This window comes from Patagioenas fasciata, chromosome 3 (assembly GCF_037038585.1).
Source record: "Patagioenas fasciata isolate bPatFas1 chromosome 3, bPatFas1.hap1, whole genome shotgun sequence".
NCBI classification, from domain to species: Eukaryota; Metazoa; Chordata; class Aves; order Columbiformes; family Columbidae; genus Patagioenas; species Patagioenas fasciata.
This window is the reverse complement of record NC_092522.1, coordinates 84,001,278-84,022,010: the sequence shown is the minus strand read 5'-3', so window position 1 is coordinate 84,022,010 and position 20,733 is coordinate 84,001,278. Positions and strand designations below refer to the sequence as shown.

At 40.5% G+C, this 20,733-nt stretch overlaps 1 protein-coding gene and 1 long non-coding RNA gene across 9 annotated transcripts in view; one reads left to right on the top strand and one right to left on the bottom strand.

The window, feature by feature from the left end:
- The window catches only part of MMS22L (MMS22 like, DNA repair protein), a 94,222-nt gene extending 86,894 nt beyond the window's left edge, over positions 1 to 7,328 (bottom strand). Inside the window, exons 1-2 of one of the 3 annotated variants that reach the window (XM_065834255.2) lie at positions 7,140 to 7,328; positions 5,417 to 5,604 (exon numbers count right to left, since the gene is read on the bottom strand). In XM_065834255.2, the coding sequence (XP_065690327.2) occupies positions 5,417 to 5,595 (179 nt within the window). In that variant the 5' untranslated portion in view covers positions 5,596 to 5,604; positions 7,140 to 7,328. Of the gene's footprint in view, positions 1 to 5,416; positions 5,605 to 7,139 lie in introns of those variants that run through there. The other 2 variants (XM_071806723.1, XM_071806722.1) reach the window with 2 other exon arrangements.
- The window catches only part of LOC136100401 (uncharacterized), a 201,910-nt gene continuing 188,479 nt past the window's right edge, over positions 7,303 to 20,733 (top strand). For 5 of the 6 annotated variants that reach the window (XR_011738443.1, XR_011738442.1, XR_011738441.1 and 2 more), the window contains exons 1-3: positions 7,303 to 7,897; positions 8,017 to 9,292; positions 10,257 to 10,300. This is a non-coding gene — a long non-coding RNA (uncharacterized lncRNA). Of the gene's footprint in view, positions 7,898 to 7,980; positions 9,293 to 10,256; positions 10,301 to 20,733 lie in introns of all 6 variants that reach the window. The other variant, XR_011738440.1, reaches the window with a different exon arrangement.

The window sequence follows — 20,733 nt, the reverse complement described above, 5'->3', positions numbered from 1 at the left end:
TTTCATGTGTACTACAGGGACTTAATCTCCTTCTGCGGTACGTAGAATTTCTGATTCGGCAGGTCCGGCTTGATTGACTGATCCTCTGGTGTTGAGCAACCAAGTGGCTTTTGCTAAATGTGAATCCCAGTTTTCAAGGGTTCCACCACCCATTACCTTTAGTGACGTTTTTAACAGACCACTGTATCTTTCAGTTTTCCCAGAGACTTGTCCATAATATGGAATGTGATATACCCACTCAATAATATGCTCTTTGGCCCAATTGTCTGTAAGACTGTTTTTGAAATGAGTCCCATAATCTGACTCAATTCTTTCTGGTGTGCCATGTCACCCAAGGACTTGCTTTTCAAGGCCCAAGATAGTATTCTGGGCTGTAGCATGGGGAATGGCATATGTTTCCAGCCATCCGGTGGTTGCTTTCCCCATTGTAAACACATAGCACTTACCTTGATGTGTTTGTGGAAGTATAATATAAACAATCTGCCAAGCCTCTCCCTACTTATATTTTAACCATTGCCCCTCATACCATACAGGCTTTAACAGTTTGGCTTGTTTGATTTCAGTGCATGTGTCAGATTCACAGATAACCTGTGAAATAGCGTCCATAGTCAAGTCCACCCCTCGATCACAAGGCCATTTATGTTGCATCCCTTCCTTGATGGCTCAAAGCATCATGGGCACAACCTGCTTGCTGGTTGTTTCGATGTTCCTCAGCGGCTCGACTTTTAGGCACATGAGCATCTACATGACGCACTTTCACAGGCAGGCTCTCTAGCCGAGCAGCAATGCCTTGCCCCAGCATGGCAGCCCAATTGGGTTTACCTCTGCACTGCCAGTTGCTTCTCTTCCATTGTTGTAACCACCCCCACAAGGCATTTGCCACCATCCATGAGTCAGTGCAGAGATAAAATACTGGCCATTTCTCTTGCTCAGCAATGTCCAAAGCCAGCTGGATGGCTTTCACTTCTGCAAATTGACTTGATTCACTTTGTCCTTCAGTGGCTTCTGTGAGTCATTGTGTGGGACTCCACATAGCAGCTTTCCACCTCCAGTGTTTACCTACAAGATGGCAGGATCCACCTGTGAACAGTGCATGCTGCTTTTCAGTCTCTGCTAGTTTATTATACAGCAGTGCTTCTTCAGCACGTGTTAATTCCTCATCATCTGGCAACATCGCAAAGTCTTTACTTTCTGGGCAGTCTGCAATCACTTCTAATATCCCTGGGTGATTGGGACTCCCAGTTCGAGCTCATTCAGTGGTCAGTGCAATCCACTTACTCCATACAGCATCAATTGCATGATGCATAGAGGGAACCTTCCCTTTGAACATCCAGCCCAGCACCAGCAGTTGAGGTGCCAGGAGAAGCTGTGCTTCAGTACCAATCACTTCTGAAGCAGCTCGAACATCTTCATATGCTGCTAGTATCTCCTTTTCAGTTGGAGTATAGTTGGCCTCAGATGCTTTGTATCCTTGACTCCAAAAACCTAAGGGCTGACCCCAAGTTTCTCCTGATGCTTTCTGCCAGAGGCTCCAGGTAGGGCCATTATCTCCAGCTGCAGTATAGAGCACATTTTTAACATCTAGTCCAGTCCAAACTGGCCCAAGGGCCACCGCACCTGAGTTCTCTCACACTTAATTTGTTCAATGGCTTGTGGTTGTTCAGGGCCCCACTCAAAATTGTTCCTTTTCCAAATCATTTGATAGAGAGGGCTCGCAATCTGGTTGTAGTCAGGAATATGCTTTCTCCAAAAACCTACAACACCCAAGAAAGTCTGTGTCTCCTTTTTATTAGTTGTTGGAAACATAGCTGCAATTTTGTTGATCACATCCATTGGGATCTGATGATGCCCATCTTGCCATTTTATTCCTAAGAACTGGATCTCTCGTGCAGGTCCCTTGACCCTGCTTTGTTTTATGGCAAAACTGGCATTCAAAAGAATCTGAATTATTCTCTCATATTTTTGAAGACTTCTTTCACTGTGTTGCCCCATACGAAGATGTCATCAATATATTGCAAGTGTTCTGGAGCTTTACCTTGTTCCAGCATGGTTTAGGTCAGTTCATGGCAGATGGTAGGGCTGCATTTCCACCCTGGCACAAGTGATTCCACACGTACTGGATGCCCCTCCAGGTGAAAGCAAACTGAGGTCTGCACTCTGCTGCTAAAGGAATTGAGAAAAACGCACTAGCAATGTCAATTGTGGCATACCACTGAGCTGTCTTTGACTCCAGTTCAAATTGCAGTTCAAACATGTCAGGTACAGTAGCACTTCATTCAGGCCTCAATAGTTTACTGTTAGTCTCCACTCTTCGCTAGCCTTACGCACTGGCCAAATTGGGCTGTTAAATGGTGAGCAAGTCTTACTGATCACACCCTGGCTCTCCAGTTAACAAATCAGCCTCCGGATAGGAATCAAAGAGTCTCAATTGGTGCAATATTGCCAGCGATGCATCATCGTGGTAGTGACTGGCAACTATTGGTCATCAACCGTCATCAGTCCTACCACAGAAGGGTCCTCTGAGAAACCAGGCAAAGTAGATAACTTTTCAATATTCTCAGTGTTCACAGCTGCTACGCCAAATGCCCACAAATACCCTTTTGGGTCCTTAAAATACCCTCTCCTGAGGTAGTCTATGCTAAGGATGCACAGAACATCTGGGCCAGTCACAATGGGATGCTTTCACCAGTTTTTCCCAGTTAGGCTTATTTCAGCTTCTACTACAGTCAGTTCCTGGGATCCCCCAGTCACTCCAGAAATACTGATGGATTGTGTTCCATTATAGTTTGAGGGGATTATCACGCATTGAGTACCAGTGTCCACCAAAGCTCTGTACTCCTGGGGATCTGTTGTACCAGGCCATCATATCTGCACAGTCCAGTAAACTCTGTTATCCCTTTCCTCTGCCTGGCTGGAGGCAGGGCATCTCTAATTCGTGTAATGCATGGTCTCTGGGTAAGAAGTAAAGGTTCCTTCAAGAGAATCATAATCTCTTCTACCCCTTCTGGAAACTGGAGCAGCCATTTTCCTAGGAATTTTTCCTTTTAACTCACATACTTGTTCCTGAAGTTCTGAGGTAGGTCTTTCATCCCATCTCCTCATGTTTTCTCCCTGGTCACGTAGGAAAACAAACAGTGTGCCTCTCTTTGTATACTTCTTCTGTCCCCTCTGAGATTGAAAATGCCTTCTCCTAATAGCTGAAACACACATTTGTACAGATCGCGAATGGAACCTGTCTTCTCTGAGTGCTTTGATTTCTTGCAACAGCTTTTCAAACTAATTGTCAGATTTTTTACACAGATTCTCCACCATCGAGACACAAGCCCATAGAGAGCTAGCAAGGCTGTCCTCAAAGTCCCAAAGCTACTTAATCACTTCAGCAATGTTTTGTTGAGCTGCAGCTGTCCAGGTCATTGATACCAATGACTTAGCATATGCTGGTGATGTGCTTTGTACAAACCAGCACCACATAGGTCATGTACAAAGGATTATATCTGGATCTGTCCTCTCTGGGCTGTTTGGATCAAAATAGATGATCTCCCGCACAGCTAAGTCTCTCAGAAACTGGATAGCTCCCTCCACCGTATTCCATTTTCCTGGATTACATATAACATCTTCCTTGAAGGGAAACCTTCATGGCTGTCAGGAGTCAACTCCAGAGGGTGGAGGAGTTGTTCTCTCTTGGAAATTGCCCTATCAATGGTGGCATCCCTTGACAGAAATCCTAGCTGCTTGGCTTCCCTGCCTTCTAGTTCCAGACCATCAGCTTCATTATTCCAGCATCACAGCAGCCAGATTACAACATTCTGGCCTTCACGAGGAACTCAAGTCTTTTCGCATATCACTCAGCTCACTTGTAGAAAAGGATGAAGTGGTCACTTTCTCTTCTCCTTGTCTTGATGAGGATGCCTCATGTGCATGATGCCCCTTTGCCATCACCTGCAGCATGACTAGTCTTTCTTGTGACTTACAACTGGCAAGTGATATTGACATGGGCTTACCATCTCTTGATTTATTTCCATAGTCTAAATGGCTGTCACTGGCATTGGCATAATTACAGTGGCTGTTGTGGTTGCAGCAGCAGTGGTGCTCAGTGTTGGGGGGTGCAATGGTTGCCTTGTCAGTCTTTGAGGCTGGAAAAACAGTAGTGTCTGCGGTCAGGAAGGTAGCAACCTTTGGAGCTTTGCTCTGTGTAGCAGCTGGAGCTGCCTTTGCTGCCTTCCCCTGTTTGGGCTAAGCAGCCATGCCTGTTCCTGAGGCTTGAGCAGGTGCAATGTAAGTCTCAGGAACTCGAACAGATGCAATACTCCTATTTAATCTCATCTTTCTCATCACTAGCACATTCAGCAAACCTGACAATACCAAGGAAGCTCCAAGGATATTCAAAACTCTCAAAAACATCTGTAATCTGTCATAAAAGGAAAAGTATCGTTAATCAGCTTTTCTATAGATTGGCTCGTCCAATTGGAAAATACATAAGTGTGTTGCTCTTTAATCTCTACTGGAAACCTATTGGCAGAGCACTCAGAATGTCCTTGGCTCTCAGACCAGAGCAATTAAAAACATTAGCTCTGCGCTGGGGTGTTACCTGATTGTTCTCAAACTAAATCCAAATAATGAGTATGCTAGCTATGAAAAAGAAAGGCTTCTAACTGCATGAAGGAAATTAACCCATTTTCAGCCAAACCAGCACAGAAGGTGAAAAAAAATCCCACAGTAACAACAAAAAAATACGAGGCTTGGTAGGAGGACAGACAAAAAGTAAGCTTTTGTAGGAAAAACAAATCAACCCCTGCAGGATCAGCAAATGACACAGAAAACTAAGATGGATGGATCACAGACAGTAAAGAAGATATTAACTAAATCAAAGTAACATTTTAGAATCTCATGGAAAATACTTACTTGTCATGCATGTGACTCATGAATCTTAAATCCAGAATGCTAGAAAACATAGAGCTTTGAGAAAGATGCTTTAAGAAACTACAGAGAACAGCAATCTGGGGAACCTGGACAGAGTAAGTTCATTTCTACCACATGGAAAAGAGAGAAAGGGCCAGCATCAAACAGAGCATATAACTGGAAAAAGCAGTGTTACATCCTCCTCAGATTTAAGAGGTCTTGGATGCTGTTGCCTAACATGCTAGTTTTGAATTGTCCTACCATGACTGTAACAGGTCCTTTACAATACCTTAGGGTAAGTTCACAAAGCTCAGAACCTGACCCAGAACATTGTTCAAAGCAGCTTATCAACACAGTTGCCCTTCTCGCTTTAGCACACCACCAGGTTGATCTTGGGATCACAAGAACTGAAGAACAAACTGATTTGGAAACAGTGTCAGCATTCAGAGGCACCAAACACCAGAGGACAGCACATCTGAGAAGCATATTATATTTGCAACCCAAAAATCCCCCATACCTCTTAAGAGACCCACTTGCTAAATAAGACTCTGCAGAGAAGCTTCTCCCAACATTTTGGTTGTCAAAAGCACAGGAAAAACAAGACAACTTTGAGTTCCCATTCTCCACTTCCATTGCCATCTCCAAGCTTTCAGTGAGAAATGGAGGTGTAGAGGAAGCTGCAAAGTCATCGTCCATTGTTTCCACCTGATCCGGAAAATAAAGAGATTTAATTAAAAAACACTCAAAATGTTTCTTCACATAATTTTTTCATTGCCACAACTCCCTATAATGTTTCAGCTCAAGTAAGGACACAGATCTGACTAACTGTAACATCACACAATGATATCACCAAGAAAGACATTCATGGTCTTATGCCCTGCCACACAATTCTGCTGCTTTGTGCAACTTCATCTTCCTCCGTCACAACTGGTTCAGGGACCCACATCAGTGAAAAGCTAACCCTATAAAAAACAAAATGGGTTTGCTTTCTTCTAGTTTGTCTCTCTAAATTGAGTAACCACAAGGTAAGACTAGCACAAGGGTAAAATAAGAGGCAGGAATGCATTACAAGGCATGGGCAAGCTACTTTCAGCAACACTTCGTTTACTGACCAGGGTAGCTACGCAATGAAAATAATTCATGCATTACAGGCTCACAGTTGTGCAGGACTTAAATATTACAGCTCAAATCTCTAAGAAGCAGTAAATACACCCCACATGATAATTACAGACCCCTAAAACGCACAGTTTCAAAGCTCAGAAAATGATTCTGACATCGCTCAAGTTGGAATTTTCTATTTAAAAAGCCTGACTTGCCAGGAATATCAAAAAAGAGAAGTAAAAGGAAAAGGAAGATCATGTCCAGAAGAATTTCACTGTATACTTAACACTAGTGAATTAATATATAATACAACACATGGAAAGAATAAAACTAAGCAATAGGTACCACAGAGCTCTACAATACTATGCAAACAATATAATTAAAACTAGTAATGCTAAATGAAGTTTCCATTTCAATACTGGCAGTTTTTCATACTGTCTTGAAAAAAAAGTTTACATCATGGCTAGAAATTGATAATGCATAAACTGAACTGAAAAATGAGCTCAAGGAAAAAAAACAAGTTCTCTCCTGCTTTAACCCATCTATTCAGATTCCTGCAGTGCAGTTAACCATGCAGCAGTAGAGGCAACTCATAAGTGAAAATGTGTCAGTTATAGCAGAACCCTGTGTTTAGGTGTGTTGGCACAAATGGGAAAGCAGAAATAAAACAGATAAAAGTCATGCCCTAAATGAGAATAAGAAGACTTCCTAAGAAAACTCTGTTCAATTTCAAATATTAAGAACTCCCTCGCACTACAGAAAACATTAGGAGAAAAAAAAAAAAATAAAAAGAGCAGCTCTCTACGGACATTACATCTGTTTGGTATTTATCTACTGCACCCCTAAGCAAACGAAATGAGTTACTGACTTAAAGCACCACAACCTTCCAAACAAGCCCAACTTGAGAAAAACTTCCCAGCTCCAAACCAACGGGCGGGAGTTACAAAACAACAAAAAAAAAAGAACTGCCAGGAGCATCACTCAGAGAACAAGGACACTATACAGCGCCCCTGCCGGGATCTGACATGGCCAACTCCCATAACACCTGTGGCCCAGAGACGCTTCCCTGCAGAAAGGCTGAGGGCGAAGCTTCTGCTTATATTAAGAGCCGGGCTGGAGGAGAGAAAAGCGGGAGTTACCTGCTCGCTGCCGGGCTCCCCGTTCCGCTTCCCCTGCGGACACCCTTCCGTACGTCCCGCGCTCTAGCGTCACCTCAGCGCTGCGCAGGCGCCGCGGCGCCCATTGGCCAGCAGCCGCTCCTCCTTCCGCCGCCGCTCGCCCCTCCTCTGACCCCGGCGGGACTCGCCCCTCCACTGGTTTCCCAAGCGCGTTCTGGTTCGGGTTTCACTCTCCCTTTCTGACCCCGCCGCCCCGCCCCTCCCCGTGCCGTGTCCGCCCCGCCCCGTGCCGTGCCGGCCCCTCCCTGCTCCCGCCCGCCGCGTCGGGGCGAAGCTCCGCGCGTTTCCCGCAGCGTTCGTGGCCCCGCCCCACCCTGGCGCTGCGTGTCCCCGGTCCCTCTGGGCCTTTGCCGGCCGCTCGTAGAGCTGCGCTCCCGGCGCGGGCAGTCCCGAGCGGCCGCCTGCCCGCAGGCCCCGCTGCGCTCCCATCGGTGTGAATTCCCGCCTGACCCGGGGTTCTGCCCCTTGCTCCCCCACCCTCCTCTCACCCGCCCTGCGGCCGCATGTCGCTGTTAGCTCCCGATGTGCTTCTTGCTCGCTTCTTGGAATTTAGGTGGGATTCCGTGGCAACCGCTCGCACTCCCTAGCTCTCCCGCAGCTCCCTTCCGAGCTGCCGAAACCCCTGTTCTCTCTGCTTCGCCTGTGCCCCTAGCTCGGCCAGCTGACACAAGTCGGGCAGGGCCACCTCGCACCTGAGTGCCAGCATCGGCTCCCTGCTAGTAAGTGCCCCGGGTCAGGTTGCTGCTTTCTAATCTTGTACTTCAACTGTCCACAACCTTTTCTTGGTTTCCTTCTCGTCCAGCCTCTGCCTGAACCTCGTTTTCCTTCCCCTCCTCAGCCGCCTTGGTTCTCTCATCATGCTCCCTCACAGCCATGGGCAAGAGGTTCCTGAGATTTTCTGATGCCTCACAGACTGTGATCCAGCCTTCCCACATCTGATCTCATCTCCAGACACAAGCAATGCTCATCAAGCATGGGCAGTGGTGTTTAATACAGTTGAAATTTAAGCAGAGTATCGCTCCTTTCATTTACTGAATTGCCTTCATTAGGCGCAACAGCCACCACTGAATAGGTGCCAGGGAGAAAGTCCTAAAACCTGTGCCTGTCATAAATTAGCTTAAAATGCTTACTGTGCACCTAGCAGCCTCTGCAGCTTTTAAAAAAATTATTGTGTTATTTTGGATTGCCTTGGTTTGATTTCATTTCAAAACCCTCTTCCAGTTTTGCCTGGGGTTTTTTTGGGGGGTGTAAATCAGCAACAGTGTATGAAACTTTTTTTTTCTAACGAGAAAGTTGCTATAAAAAGTTTTGCTTTTGCTGCTACAGCTTGGTCTGAAAACTCTCCTGTGATTAAAAATGCTTCGTTTGCTCCTGTGTCTCTAAGAATCCCTCACTTCCTTCTTTAAATTCCTGTCTAATTAAAAAAACAGTACATCATGGTTAAATAAAACTGTACCCAGGATAACCCTGATTTCCATATGCAGATTTATCTGCACTGACAGCCCCCTCTCCCTCTCTTGGTCTGTTTCCTCTCTCCCTCCCTCTCTCTCCCTCTTCCCCTCTCTTTCTCTTCCTCTCTCTCTTTTTGTCTCTCTTTATGTCTATTGCATTATGCCTGAATAATTTTCAGCCTTTTTTTTTCCTCCCCTCTGCACGCACAAGCTAAAATAACTAGACAAAGATGCAAGGTGGTTGCTGCAGTCTCTGTCTCTAGGACAAAACCAAGAAAGCTCCTGACTGTAATGCCACCTTTTTTTTTTCTTTTCTTTCTTTTTTTTTTTTTCTTCCTCACCCATGCTTGGTGATTAAACTTGCCCAGGATGGGGAAGAAAAAGGAGCTGGAAATGAAATAAGGTTGAGGAAAAATCCCATTGCAGCAGCTGCAGACAGTGGTGTCTGTTGCCAGATGTGCTAAGCTTCCTAGGGTCCTTGACACTAAAAGGCAGTATTAAAATATTTGGAGACAAAAGCTGCATCCTCAGTGATCATTTTCTTTATTTAACATGGCAGCAGGCACCATGAGGGGGAAAATCAACACGCTGGATGTTGAATTGGACTTTCCTCCTTTCTAGGATGAAAGGATGTTATCTATCCCATGCCAAGAGGGAACTGAGGTAAGAGAGCTGATCCAGCTCCTGCTTTTTCATAGTTTTTTTCGTAACCAGCTTTTCTGAAACAACCTATATATAGACATATGTGTATATTTGTATATTTCTATGTTTGTATATTTGTGTATTCTGTTTCAAGTCAGTAAGTGGTAATTTCTTTTTCTGTCATCAACCTAGAGAAAGTTAATTCACAATATATATTCAGAGCTTGTTTGGTAGGGTCCTTTTGTGCTTTTGTGGGTTTTTTTTTGTTTGTTTCTTTTCTTTCTTTTTTTCAAATACGTTTTTGTTTCCAGAGAAGACTTAAACAGTGACATCATGGTCGACTGCTGATATTAAAATTGATTTTCAAAGTCCTAAAAAAAAAACCCAGCAACTTTGCAACAAGAAATTGTGCTGGAGATGCATATGCTCTGTTTTTCGGTTACACTCTAAATAATAGAAGTCTTATTAAAGCAATAGTGAGCTTTTTTATTATTATTGTTATTTCTAGAACAGAAGCGATGAATGCAGCATAATTAAGTACAGTATTTAATTTGGCTGTTGTGAAGCAAAACAATAAGGTAATAATTTTTATTGTACTAATCAGACTCAAGATGTTCTCTGTGTTAATTGGGTTAAAAAAATTGCAGTACTTATTAGAAATTCTAATTTCACAATGCAGCACTGACAATAAGCTCAGCCAGTGAATTATTCACATCTTTAATTTGCTCTCTTAATGACAGTGTTCTGTAATCAGAGTGCAGAGACTGCTTCCTATGCATTATGTATGATGTTCAGGACTTAAATGCAGGACATTATGAAGCCTCTCAGTGGCTCAGTAATTAGTTTTCCACAAGACAGGGCTTAGATATTCACAGATAAAAGTCTACAGTTGAGATAATATTAAGGTGGTGACTCATGCTAACAAAAGCAGGGAAGTTCAAATTTAATGCTGAAACTGCTCTCCATTCTCCCTCGTTGTGCGTAGGTGCATGGGGAGGGAAAGAAAGTCTCCAAAACCAGCCCGCCATGGTGAGTAGCTGCGGACGACCCAGGGGGGGCAAACTGGGGGCTCATTTCACTTGGGAGCCGTGTTTTTTGGCGACTTTACTGATCAGGTGATGGAGGTGGAGTTACGTTTTGTGCCTCTGTTTCAAGGCTCTGAAAAGGGCAATGATGTACACACCATCAGAGAGCAATCATCAGTAGGAGAAAAGAAATGTATTTTAAAGGATTTTGTATGAAGCACAGGTGTTTGTAACTTTGTCAAATTATGATGTTTTGAATGGGAGCTACTTTGTCATGTGTAGAAACTTTGAGAACACTTGATGCTTGCTATATTGCTGTTGTACCTATTTCAGCTGTCACGGTCTTTACTGTATACACATTTTAGAAAACATGTTATTTTTCTAGCAATTTCGTTCTCACCATCCAAAACATGGATCATAATGCAGATTTGTTCTTTTTTCCTTGGATCATTTACTTCTTGTTACATCAGGTAATTTAAATGTAGAGAATATGCGTGATTGTATATCTTTCCTACACCTGTATGCTGCTTATTATACAATCAAAGCCAAGAATATTGAAGTAGGAAAATGTTACTTTTTCCATGCTTAGTCACTAGTAAGACTGGCAGCTGTATATTTGTCCTGAACAATCATAAATTTTTACTGGAAACAAAATATCTGACTAGATCTAAGTCTACAAAGACCACTCTGAAATAAACATATTTTTGGGCAGTCTTTACAGGATTGTGATTCTAATTATTAAAGATGATCTACCAGTAAAAGTTTTAGGCTTAAGTTTTGAAAAACTCACTGAAGATCCCAATTTAATAGTCAGGTACAGATATGGGATTAAGAATTTTGAGTACATCTAGGTTTTTGAAGCAAAATATTTTAAAGCTAATTCCTTTAAAAAAATTACCAAAGACTACATCTGGAATTCAGTGTTATTAGCAGCTGCTGCTAGTGTTGTCCTGCTTTAAGGCCATGGGACAAGTTACTAAGCCATTGCTCTTAGCAAACAAAGTACTATATAATGTGACCAGATTAGACATTATGTTTATGTATAGTCCAGTCCTGAAAGTAATTATTGTTAAACTGTTGAATAAAGAAACAGCAAATTAGATCAACGTAGGTAGGTGATCCATGGGAGAATGTTGTATCAGAATCCAAGTGACTGTCTACATGAAGAAACTGATTTGAGTCTTTTGAAGAATATGACTTCTGTTCCAAATCAAGATGCCACAACAGGTGGTTACTGTCATATAGTATCACTATCACTGCGTAGCTACGTTGCTTACTTCAGTGTAGAATCATACAGTTGAAAAAGACTCCAAGAAGGCATCATGCCCACCCCCTCGCTCTGCCTTCAAAGCCAAGATCAATAAAATTTGTCATTTTAAATGAACACTTGTCTGTCTTGGTAAAATTTTCTTATGATTACCTACCCAAGTAATCTATTCCAGTATTTCACTACTCTTCCCATTAGGAAGTTTTTCCTGATTTCTGATCTTAACTTGCTGAAAGCAAATTATTTCAACCTGTTACTTTTTGCACAGTGGTTACAGGGAATTTATTTTCCTCTTTGTAGCAGACTTTTACATATTTGAGGTTCTTAGTCATGTTTTCACTGTATTCTCTTAATCCCCATTTGTTGTTTTCTTCTTTATAGAAAAAAAAAAGGTTATTTTTTTCTGGTACTTCAAATCATTAATTCTTGTTGCTCTCCTTTGACCTCCCCCTATTTCTTCTTTCTTAAAATGCACTGCTCCAGACTTAACCATGATGTTCCAACTGCCATATAAGTTCTATATTTCCATTTTGTGAAAGGTAGTTTGTAACTTCTGTTGTTTTCTTAAGAAAATCTTAACAATATGATTTCCACTTTGTGGGTACAATGACATCTGTTAATCCAGGATACAATCTAGTACAATAGGAAAAGATGCAATGTGTTTGAATGGGTGTTTAATTCAAAGGTTTGTGCTTCTGGCAGGAGTCTTGGTGAATGTATTATCCAATGGCCTTAAGCCTCATGGTAAGTACCCATGACTGACCTGGTTAGTGATGTCCATGTGTGAGCCATCATACTGAAAAGAAGAATGTCTGAAGTGTTCAGTCCTCAGAGGGTTGTTTCAAGGTCTAGCAGTGCTATCAGTGTCAGAATTTTAGCCTTTGCCTCTGTTGTAAAGCAGATTGGGTGGCCAGAAGAAGTTAAAGTCTGAACTTTTCCACATAACCCCAGCCACATTGGACAATCTGAGTTTGAGGCACTACAGCAGTTAGGTGAGAAAACTTTTTTGTGAAAGTGGCAAGGGTATTAGTGACAACCATAAAATAAGACCCAGGGCTAACTGCAGCAAAGTAGGTTTTACGAACAGTATGTTTTAGTAAAAAAAAAAAAAAAAAAAAAGGAGGGGGATTAGAAAGTTAGCCCTTTCTAACTAGCCTAGCAGATTCATTCTACGTCTGAGCTGTGTGTCTGAGAAAGAGCAAATGGTTGTCTACCCAGTCTGTTAAAGTGGAGGACAATTCATTTTTAGCTCTGTGGAAATAACTGCCCACTGTTGTTCCTAGGTCAGAGGAAGACAGTTCATAATATCCTCAAGTTGTCACGGCATGAGAATAGAGCAACATTTCCGAAGTCCTCTGTCTGATGACTTGCGGTGTTTCCAAGGGATGAGAGTTAATATAATCCCATAATGAAGACACAGTGGCCACCAAAGAAAATGTTAAGGACCCTTATTTAATCATGCAGGCACGTATTTCTTATCTTAGGGATGTAATCCTTTTACTGTCCTGTTACTGACCTGTAACTTCCCATGTTCAGGAATACTGCAAGTTTTCTTTGAGTGTTCCATTTCATATTGCTGTATTTGTTCTTATACCAAATAGCTAAGAACATAGTTTTGACTCAGTGCAATTTTTAGTGATATCTCTAATAAAAATTTAAGAAAAATCCTTCCATGGTATATTTCCAGTAGTATTTTGTGCTTTTATTTAAATTGTTCCTTGCTCAAGTACCATTATAACTATTAGGTTCTTAAGTGTTATGATGAGTTAAGTATTTCCAAATGTCTTAATCTAGCCTAATAATGCAGTGCTTTCATATGCACAATTCCCATGAAAACCAGTGGGAACACTACAATGTAGGAATAAGGAATACAAATGCCACAATGCCTCCCTTTTGAGTCATTATTTTAACTTGATTGGCAAAGAGTAAGGTTAACCAAAAAAACCAAATATTGAGCATGGGAAGAGAGTCATTGATAATGGTTTGAATTCCAGATTTATTTGTTTCTCCACTGAAAGATACATGCCAATGGAATAACACTAATCAGAATATCTAATAGAAATCTCCAATGCATTCATATTCACTAATGCTTTCCAGGAAATATTTCACAAGTAGATCATGTGCATTCTAGTCAGTAAAAATGCATATAATTGACTCGATATTAGGAATTCCAACCTATATATAAACCTCTTTATATATTATCTAAAGTAGAATAGTGATAAATATTCATACTATAAATTCAGTTTGGGCTGTTTTTCAATGTCAAGCTAGAAATAGTGTGATGAGTTAACATACTCAATCTTCTCTAAAATGTGAATCCATAAGACTTTGCAGTTCTTATCTGCATCCATAGTAGGCCAGAAAAAATAGAAGTAAGAACACTTAATACTGCACAAAAGCATCAGTCTACTTCCAACTGGCTTCTCTTCTGTCTCATCATCTAGATATATTTCCTGTACCTACTCTTATGTGAGGAGCTACTTCTTATCCTCATTGAACTCCAGGATTCATTGCTTACTTGCTAATTTTTCAGCCGTTCTTTTTAAACTTTTCCCCATACTTGATTTGAAACTCAGGAGACACTTACTATTCCCAAAGCACCCATCCTTCAAACTCTTTTGTTTCTACATGATTTGACAACAGTTAGACTGCTGATGTCCTTGAGACATCCTTTTTCATTGTTTTCTCGTGTATCCCATTTCTTGTCTCTTTATGTTTAGATTGCAAGGTCTCTAGTGAAAACACTATTGGGTTTTCTTTTCTGTGCTTGTAGGGAGAGCACAACAGTGGATTTTTAGGCTCTGTCTTAATACAGTGAATAATCCTAACAGTCATAATAAAAATAATGTGTACAGTTAATAATTTTTACTGCTGCCCTTTTAATTCCTAGTAGCGCAGACAGACTTTTCAACTCCTAAGAACTTCTTTGTGAAAGAATACCATCTGTATCCCAGGAAGTTGACAGGTTAGGGCAGTAGGAAACTGCAGAAGAAAGGGGCCAAAACCAAGTGAAGCAGAACTTATCCTCACAGTATTTATGTTCAGTGCTCTCTGTTTATTATCTTTGCTTCTCCTGTGTAATAAGTTCATCAAAAAGACCCTAGGTCCAATAACAATCATGCTGAAAGGTTTTTGCCTCTTTGGTACGTAAATTGTTTCTGGTGTGTGGTACACAGTAGTAATACAGATTCTTTAGGTACGAATAAAGGATTGTATCAATCCAGCTGTAGACTGAGGGTGTTTTTGCCAGAAGGAATAACTTTGGCTGAGAGTGTCTGCAGTGGAGCAAAAAATTTCTGTGAAAAAGAGACATTATAAAGCTGTGGTGGGGGTACCACAGTGCAAAAAGGGGTTGGTAGAGGGACTGCCAAGGAGATCCATAAAGGGTTGCTGGATGAGGAGAGACATAGAAATGTGACTGAAATAAACAGGACTCTATGAGCTTTGAACTCTTGAGTGTAAATATGCACAGGCTTTAGAATCAAGGTGAGGCTGAGAGAAGACTATAGAGACTACACAACGTCAAGGAGGAGTTTGGTCAAAGAGTGAGGGGGAAAAGATATGACACAGTCCTGGAAAGAACCAGTGCTTTTAAGATGTGAGGATACACACATATTCTAGATGTTGGAGGATGGATTTCTGGCTATCAGCATTTTGGTGGACTCTGTATTGGTAGTATACTATCAAATGTGATGGAATACTTGAGGAAGTGGAAGGCACAACTCTGCGATCCCAAATGAAGCTTAGCAGGAACCTCTGGCTAAAGCATATCACAAACTTTTCTGTGCAGAATCTTTAAAAACAGTATATTTGCTTTACCACCACTGTATGGATTTGTATTTGACAGTATTTGAATGAAAGCAACTAATTAGAAAATAGTATAATTCTGTGAGGCCAGCTACCACTCTCCAACCCACACTTTCTAGTGTTGGGAAACAAGGCTGGGCTTCTGCCCAGTCAGCAAGTCTCTTTTTTTTCATGGCTTATCCAGAGGCTATACATTTAGAAAAGATATAAATGATCTGTGTGGATATGGATGTGGGCATCACACAAAGACACTCTGAGTGTAAATGGCATTTTCAAACGAGTATCTAAAAAGCAATTACACTTCAACCACTGTAATTTGAGAATTGCAATAATCATTCAGGAAAGGGGATCTCCGGTTAACTTCATCTGTGGTTTCCAAAAGTATACTATTTTGCCCATTCTTATGTCATCTCAGTAATATTCCCTTTTCATTTTCTCGGTGCTGTGTGCACTTTATCTCAATGTAACCTGACAAAAAGAAAATTTTGGATGATTATTGGATACTTAGCATGACTTCAAAGATTTTGAATTAAAAAATCTCCTGATTTTTCCCACCCCCCTCTGAATTTGATTGTAATATTTATATAATGAAAGATAAAAGTGCCCTGCACATATCAGGTCCTCATTTAGCAACTTAGAAAACAAAGGTGTCATTAGCAAAAAGGATATAAAGGGAATGGCTCAAATTTCGTTTCTCACTCTGCGTAGCTTATCCGTATGATTTCAGGAACTCAGTTTGTCCTTGTATCTCCATTCCTCAACTGTATAATAAACCTAATAGGAAACAGTAAAAACAAATGCCTTTAAAAAAGTATGTGGAAATCAGTACAGGTTGTCTGAAGATGAACCAGTACATTAAGGCAACTGTACATAGATACAATTTTCCATCAGTTGATCTCAAAACCTTTGCCAAAGTAAATGAGTTTAACCTTCATTTGGCAGATACCCTGGCTAGCTAACTTGTAAAACATGCATGTGAGATGATGTAATCTTTGTTTTGACAGCAACCACTTAAATAAATATGTCTGAAACAGACATTCTGGCTGAAGAATTTGAAATAGCAAACTTTAATGTGCCTGTACAAAGAAACTATTCTGAAGTGTCCGTCATGGAGGAAAAAGGAGGAGTTTTGTTCCCAGTATCTGGTATCGAGCCTTCAAAGGGCTAGGTCTGTATGATAACTGAAAATAATGCTGCTGTTATGATCCTATCTCTAGATGTCCATACTATGATCTGAATGTGAGTTGTACTATCCTTTCTGCAGAGAAAGGGTTTATGAGATAGGAGGGTGATGATGGTGTCTGATGGCTGGATCTGAAATCTCCAGAGGCAAAGATGGGAGGAAGTTCGTCTGACCAGCACTGCAGTTATTTTCCACTTCATGAAATGCCTTGTATTTCATTCCGTCTACGGTATTTTTAGTAAACATACACATATGCAGACACTGCAAGGAGTTATAGTTTTCTTAAAGGTTTCTCAGGTATCCTGATGAAAGTTTTGTACTGTAGTTTGCCAGGCATGCTTATATGACTTGGAAGTCCTTTAAACTTTCCTTATTGCCAGTTTGCCATGCAAAGTTTAAGCTTGGAACAAAGGAAGTCAAGAGCAGTGAGAATAAATTGGCAGGTGTCTCACCTCAAGCTTAAACTACAGAAATGAGAATACATTATCACAAAAACTGTATTGGACAATGTGTCTCAAATTAACTAGTGGGCGTAAGTAATGAGTTACATCTAAGTGCACGTTGTATATTCTAATAGATTTAACAGTATTTACCAAAATATGCAAACTGTTATTTTTTAAAAATGAAAATTGTACAATGGTATTATATAACAGATTGCATCTAATAATTTCAAAGAGGTTAATAAAAGTTGCAAAATTGTGCGATAATTATGCTTAGAGCTAACCACTTTCAGTCAACCTTATCCAGTAAAACACCACTCCAGAGATATTTTAATTTAGCCCCTGATCAGATTGACATGGTTTTTGGTATATGGCTATCCTTTGTGGACTAAATTAGAAAAACAACCTCTCCCACTTCAACACTGTGCAAATACAAGCTGAATGTTCTGGGAGATTGTGGCAGCCCTTCTTAAACAAGGACTGAAGCAATGCTTCTCTCTTATTATGTTGCTTTTGGGAAAAATGCATTTTCAAAGATACATTGAATGAACGATATTCGTATTTCACCAGGAGACGAACTACAAGTAGCACTTGCAACTCTGAGCATATAGGGCTCACCCTTACACTTTAATCAGAAAAAGCTCTCCTCTTGTCCTGGCACATGCACAAATATGGTTCTCAGCAAAAAACCCAAAGAAACCCTAAAATCTGATCACTAAAATTCATTACAAAAAGATGTAGTTTTATTCCAGTGTGTTGGAAAGCTGCTCATTGGAGCAGACATTTTAATAATCAGATATTTGAGAGTAGATTCTTCTTACAGTAACAGAAAGAAAAAAGATCTGGTTTTGGTTTGAGCATAATGGACATCAGAGGCAGTATTGTTGGTTGAAATGATGAAAATTGTTTAGACATCACCTGGTAGAGATGAAGGAGGACTATTCAAGTTGATTTTTTTTGTGTTGGTTTTGTTTTAAATGGAAGGTAGGATATCATAAAGCATGCAGAAACAATTAAAGCTATTAGGAAACTTATTGAGAGATTTGGAAAAGAGAATAAATGTCACTGCTCAACTGTCATTCAACTTTCTAGGTATTTACTAATAGAGAATACCTCTATACTGCTCAGGAAAGCCGATGTCCTACAAAAACTGACCCAGTTAGTAGAGTGGAATGTGTAGAACTTATGGTGTAAATCAGCAAATTATTTTAAAATGGGTTTCTTGTAGAGGTTTTAAAAAATAACAGCTGTTTATTTTGTCTTTCTGTCTTCAAGTTTGGAATATGCAGTTTGAGATATTTCAAACTGACCAAGCTTTCTGAACATTTATTCTTTGGAAATTGTTTCTTGTTTTGAAAGTTTTTAAATTCACATTTGTGATCACTTTTGAATATTTTGATCTTGATTTTTAGTATTTACCTACGTTGTACTTTATTCATGGGAATGCAGGAAGCTTTTTTAAATAAATGTTGCCAGTCATCTTTACTAATTGAATCTATTGCATATTAGCACAGTGATATGGCCTTTTTGAAATCAATACCGTTTCTTAATGCTTCTTAGTGCAAGCTATTATTAGCATTGAAATCAGCTAGATACACCAGTTAATCATAGCTACACAAAAGCCACCTATCCATTATAGGTAAACAGTATGATAATTAACCCACAAGAATTTTCCTGACCCTAAAACGAGGGTCAATCAAGCTGATAATGTCATATTTGAAGTGCAAAGACACTGGCTAGGGTCTGAAATAATAATATCACTGAATTAGCATATTGTTTTGTCCCGGTTGATACATTGTGCATCTTAGCACACCAGTTAAGTTGAACACAGCTTTGGGCTGATGCAATTCTGCTGTCTACTTCTGCTTCAGGTGCTACCTTGATTGCAACAAATTTGTGGGATATCTTCCCAGTACTCTGATGTGAACATGAACTGCAGGTCTCACCGTATTAGCTTTGAATATTCAATTTTGGAAATTCAGGGTTCAAAATTTTAATGCTTCTCAAACTGTTATTAGTTGAAAGGCAAGGTAGTCTTCTATTTCACTAGTGTTAACACTGTTTATGAACTTGCTCTTATTCTAGCTCAAATGTAAAGATTGATAATAAAGTTAAGTAAATTGTCATGCAAGACTTAGTATCATACAATAGTCTGATAGGGGATTTTTTTCATTTAAATTCTGCATCGTTAAGTTGCAGTCATAACAGAAATGATATGATCCATCTCTTTTTAATAATAGTGTTCTCCAGCTGCTGCTTTCAACCTGTATACAGCACTGTGTAATGTCTTCCAGAGAGATCCAGTAAAATGTAGATACTGATAAATCTAATTCTTAGGATTTTTTTTTTTGTTTTGTTTTTCACCTACAAAAGTAACTTACAGGGAAATAAACTGAAAAATGTCTGACCTCTTTTCTGATACCTGAGCTTGGACTTTTGTGTGTCTTCTTTCAAGGTTGTGGTAGGTAACATCTTAACAAAGCTTTGTTTATTAACACATTTTGGTGCATCTGCTCACCTTGTTCTTTCATTTGGATAGTACAGAGAGGTCACTTATTTAAGGAGAAGTGTAGGACTGCTACCTTTCTGGACTCTATATGAGTCACCAGCAGCGTAAGCCTCTTACAGAAAATATTATGAAGACAACTTCAACTTCAGGTGATGAACACAGTCTCAGACTTGTACAAACACAAAATACTGGCTGCTGGGAGAATATGCCAGGGAAAGAACTATGGTATGCTTGTCCTGTTCTTTTTTTTTCCCATGAACTGCTGTCAGGGATGCTGTCACAGGCAGGATATTGAACCAGTTGGACTTCTGATCTGATCCCACTCAAACATTCTTAAAGCAACTTAATTAACTTCCTAATACAAAGAAAACAGGGTGGCATAGTAGCAAAATGCACATTTCCTTATGCATGGTGCATTTCTTTAGCTATTTGCAGCACTTTTTGGCAGAATGTTAGCAAGAGCAGAAGATGGATAAAATGCTTCAATTCCATAACATCTTTTGAATGTTGTTTATGCATGTGATTCCTGATGATCAAGAGCAGTGAGAACTAGATTGCCTGTCGTGGTGATTAAAATGACACTTATGGAAGTTTGGTGCCTAAACCCTAGACAAAAAAACAACCAAACAAAACCACCACCACCAGAGCAACAAAAAACACTACCCAGAAAACAAATGCTCTCACAGCTGCCTAAATCTGCATATATCAGCACATATATGTAACTATGTTCCTAATTTCCATGGTCACTTAAATTTAGGTTCCTGCATGTAGTTACCTGATGTGACCACCACATCCTTACTTTTTACTATCTTTTAAGATCTAGAGATAAAGGGTGGCATGGAAGTGTTGGCCTTCATCTTTGGAGGTATCTGGTATGTTTTGGGACAGGTACTCAGCACACTCTCAGTGCACATGGGCAGTACTAAGTTCTGCAACAATCCCAAAGTGTGGTCACATGTCTGTTTTCCTGTAGCCAGTTTTAACTACCAGGCTATTCAATAGTCTGAGGGGGATGATTGGAGAAGGGGAGGCAGCAGGTGTTGGGCTTTTTGATACTGAGCCAGTGTGCAGGCAGGGATGCCAGATTCACAGGGCAAAGCAGAATACGAGAGAGCGGCTGCAGAGACAGAGGGAGGTAAGGAGCAGCGTACTGGTGTGTTTGTATACTTTGAATTACAGGGTTTTGGTTTAAGAAATAGTTCTCTAAACCTACATGCATACTTATTTCCTA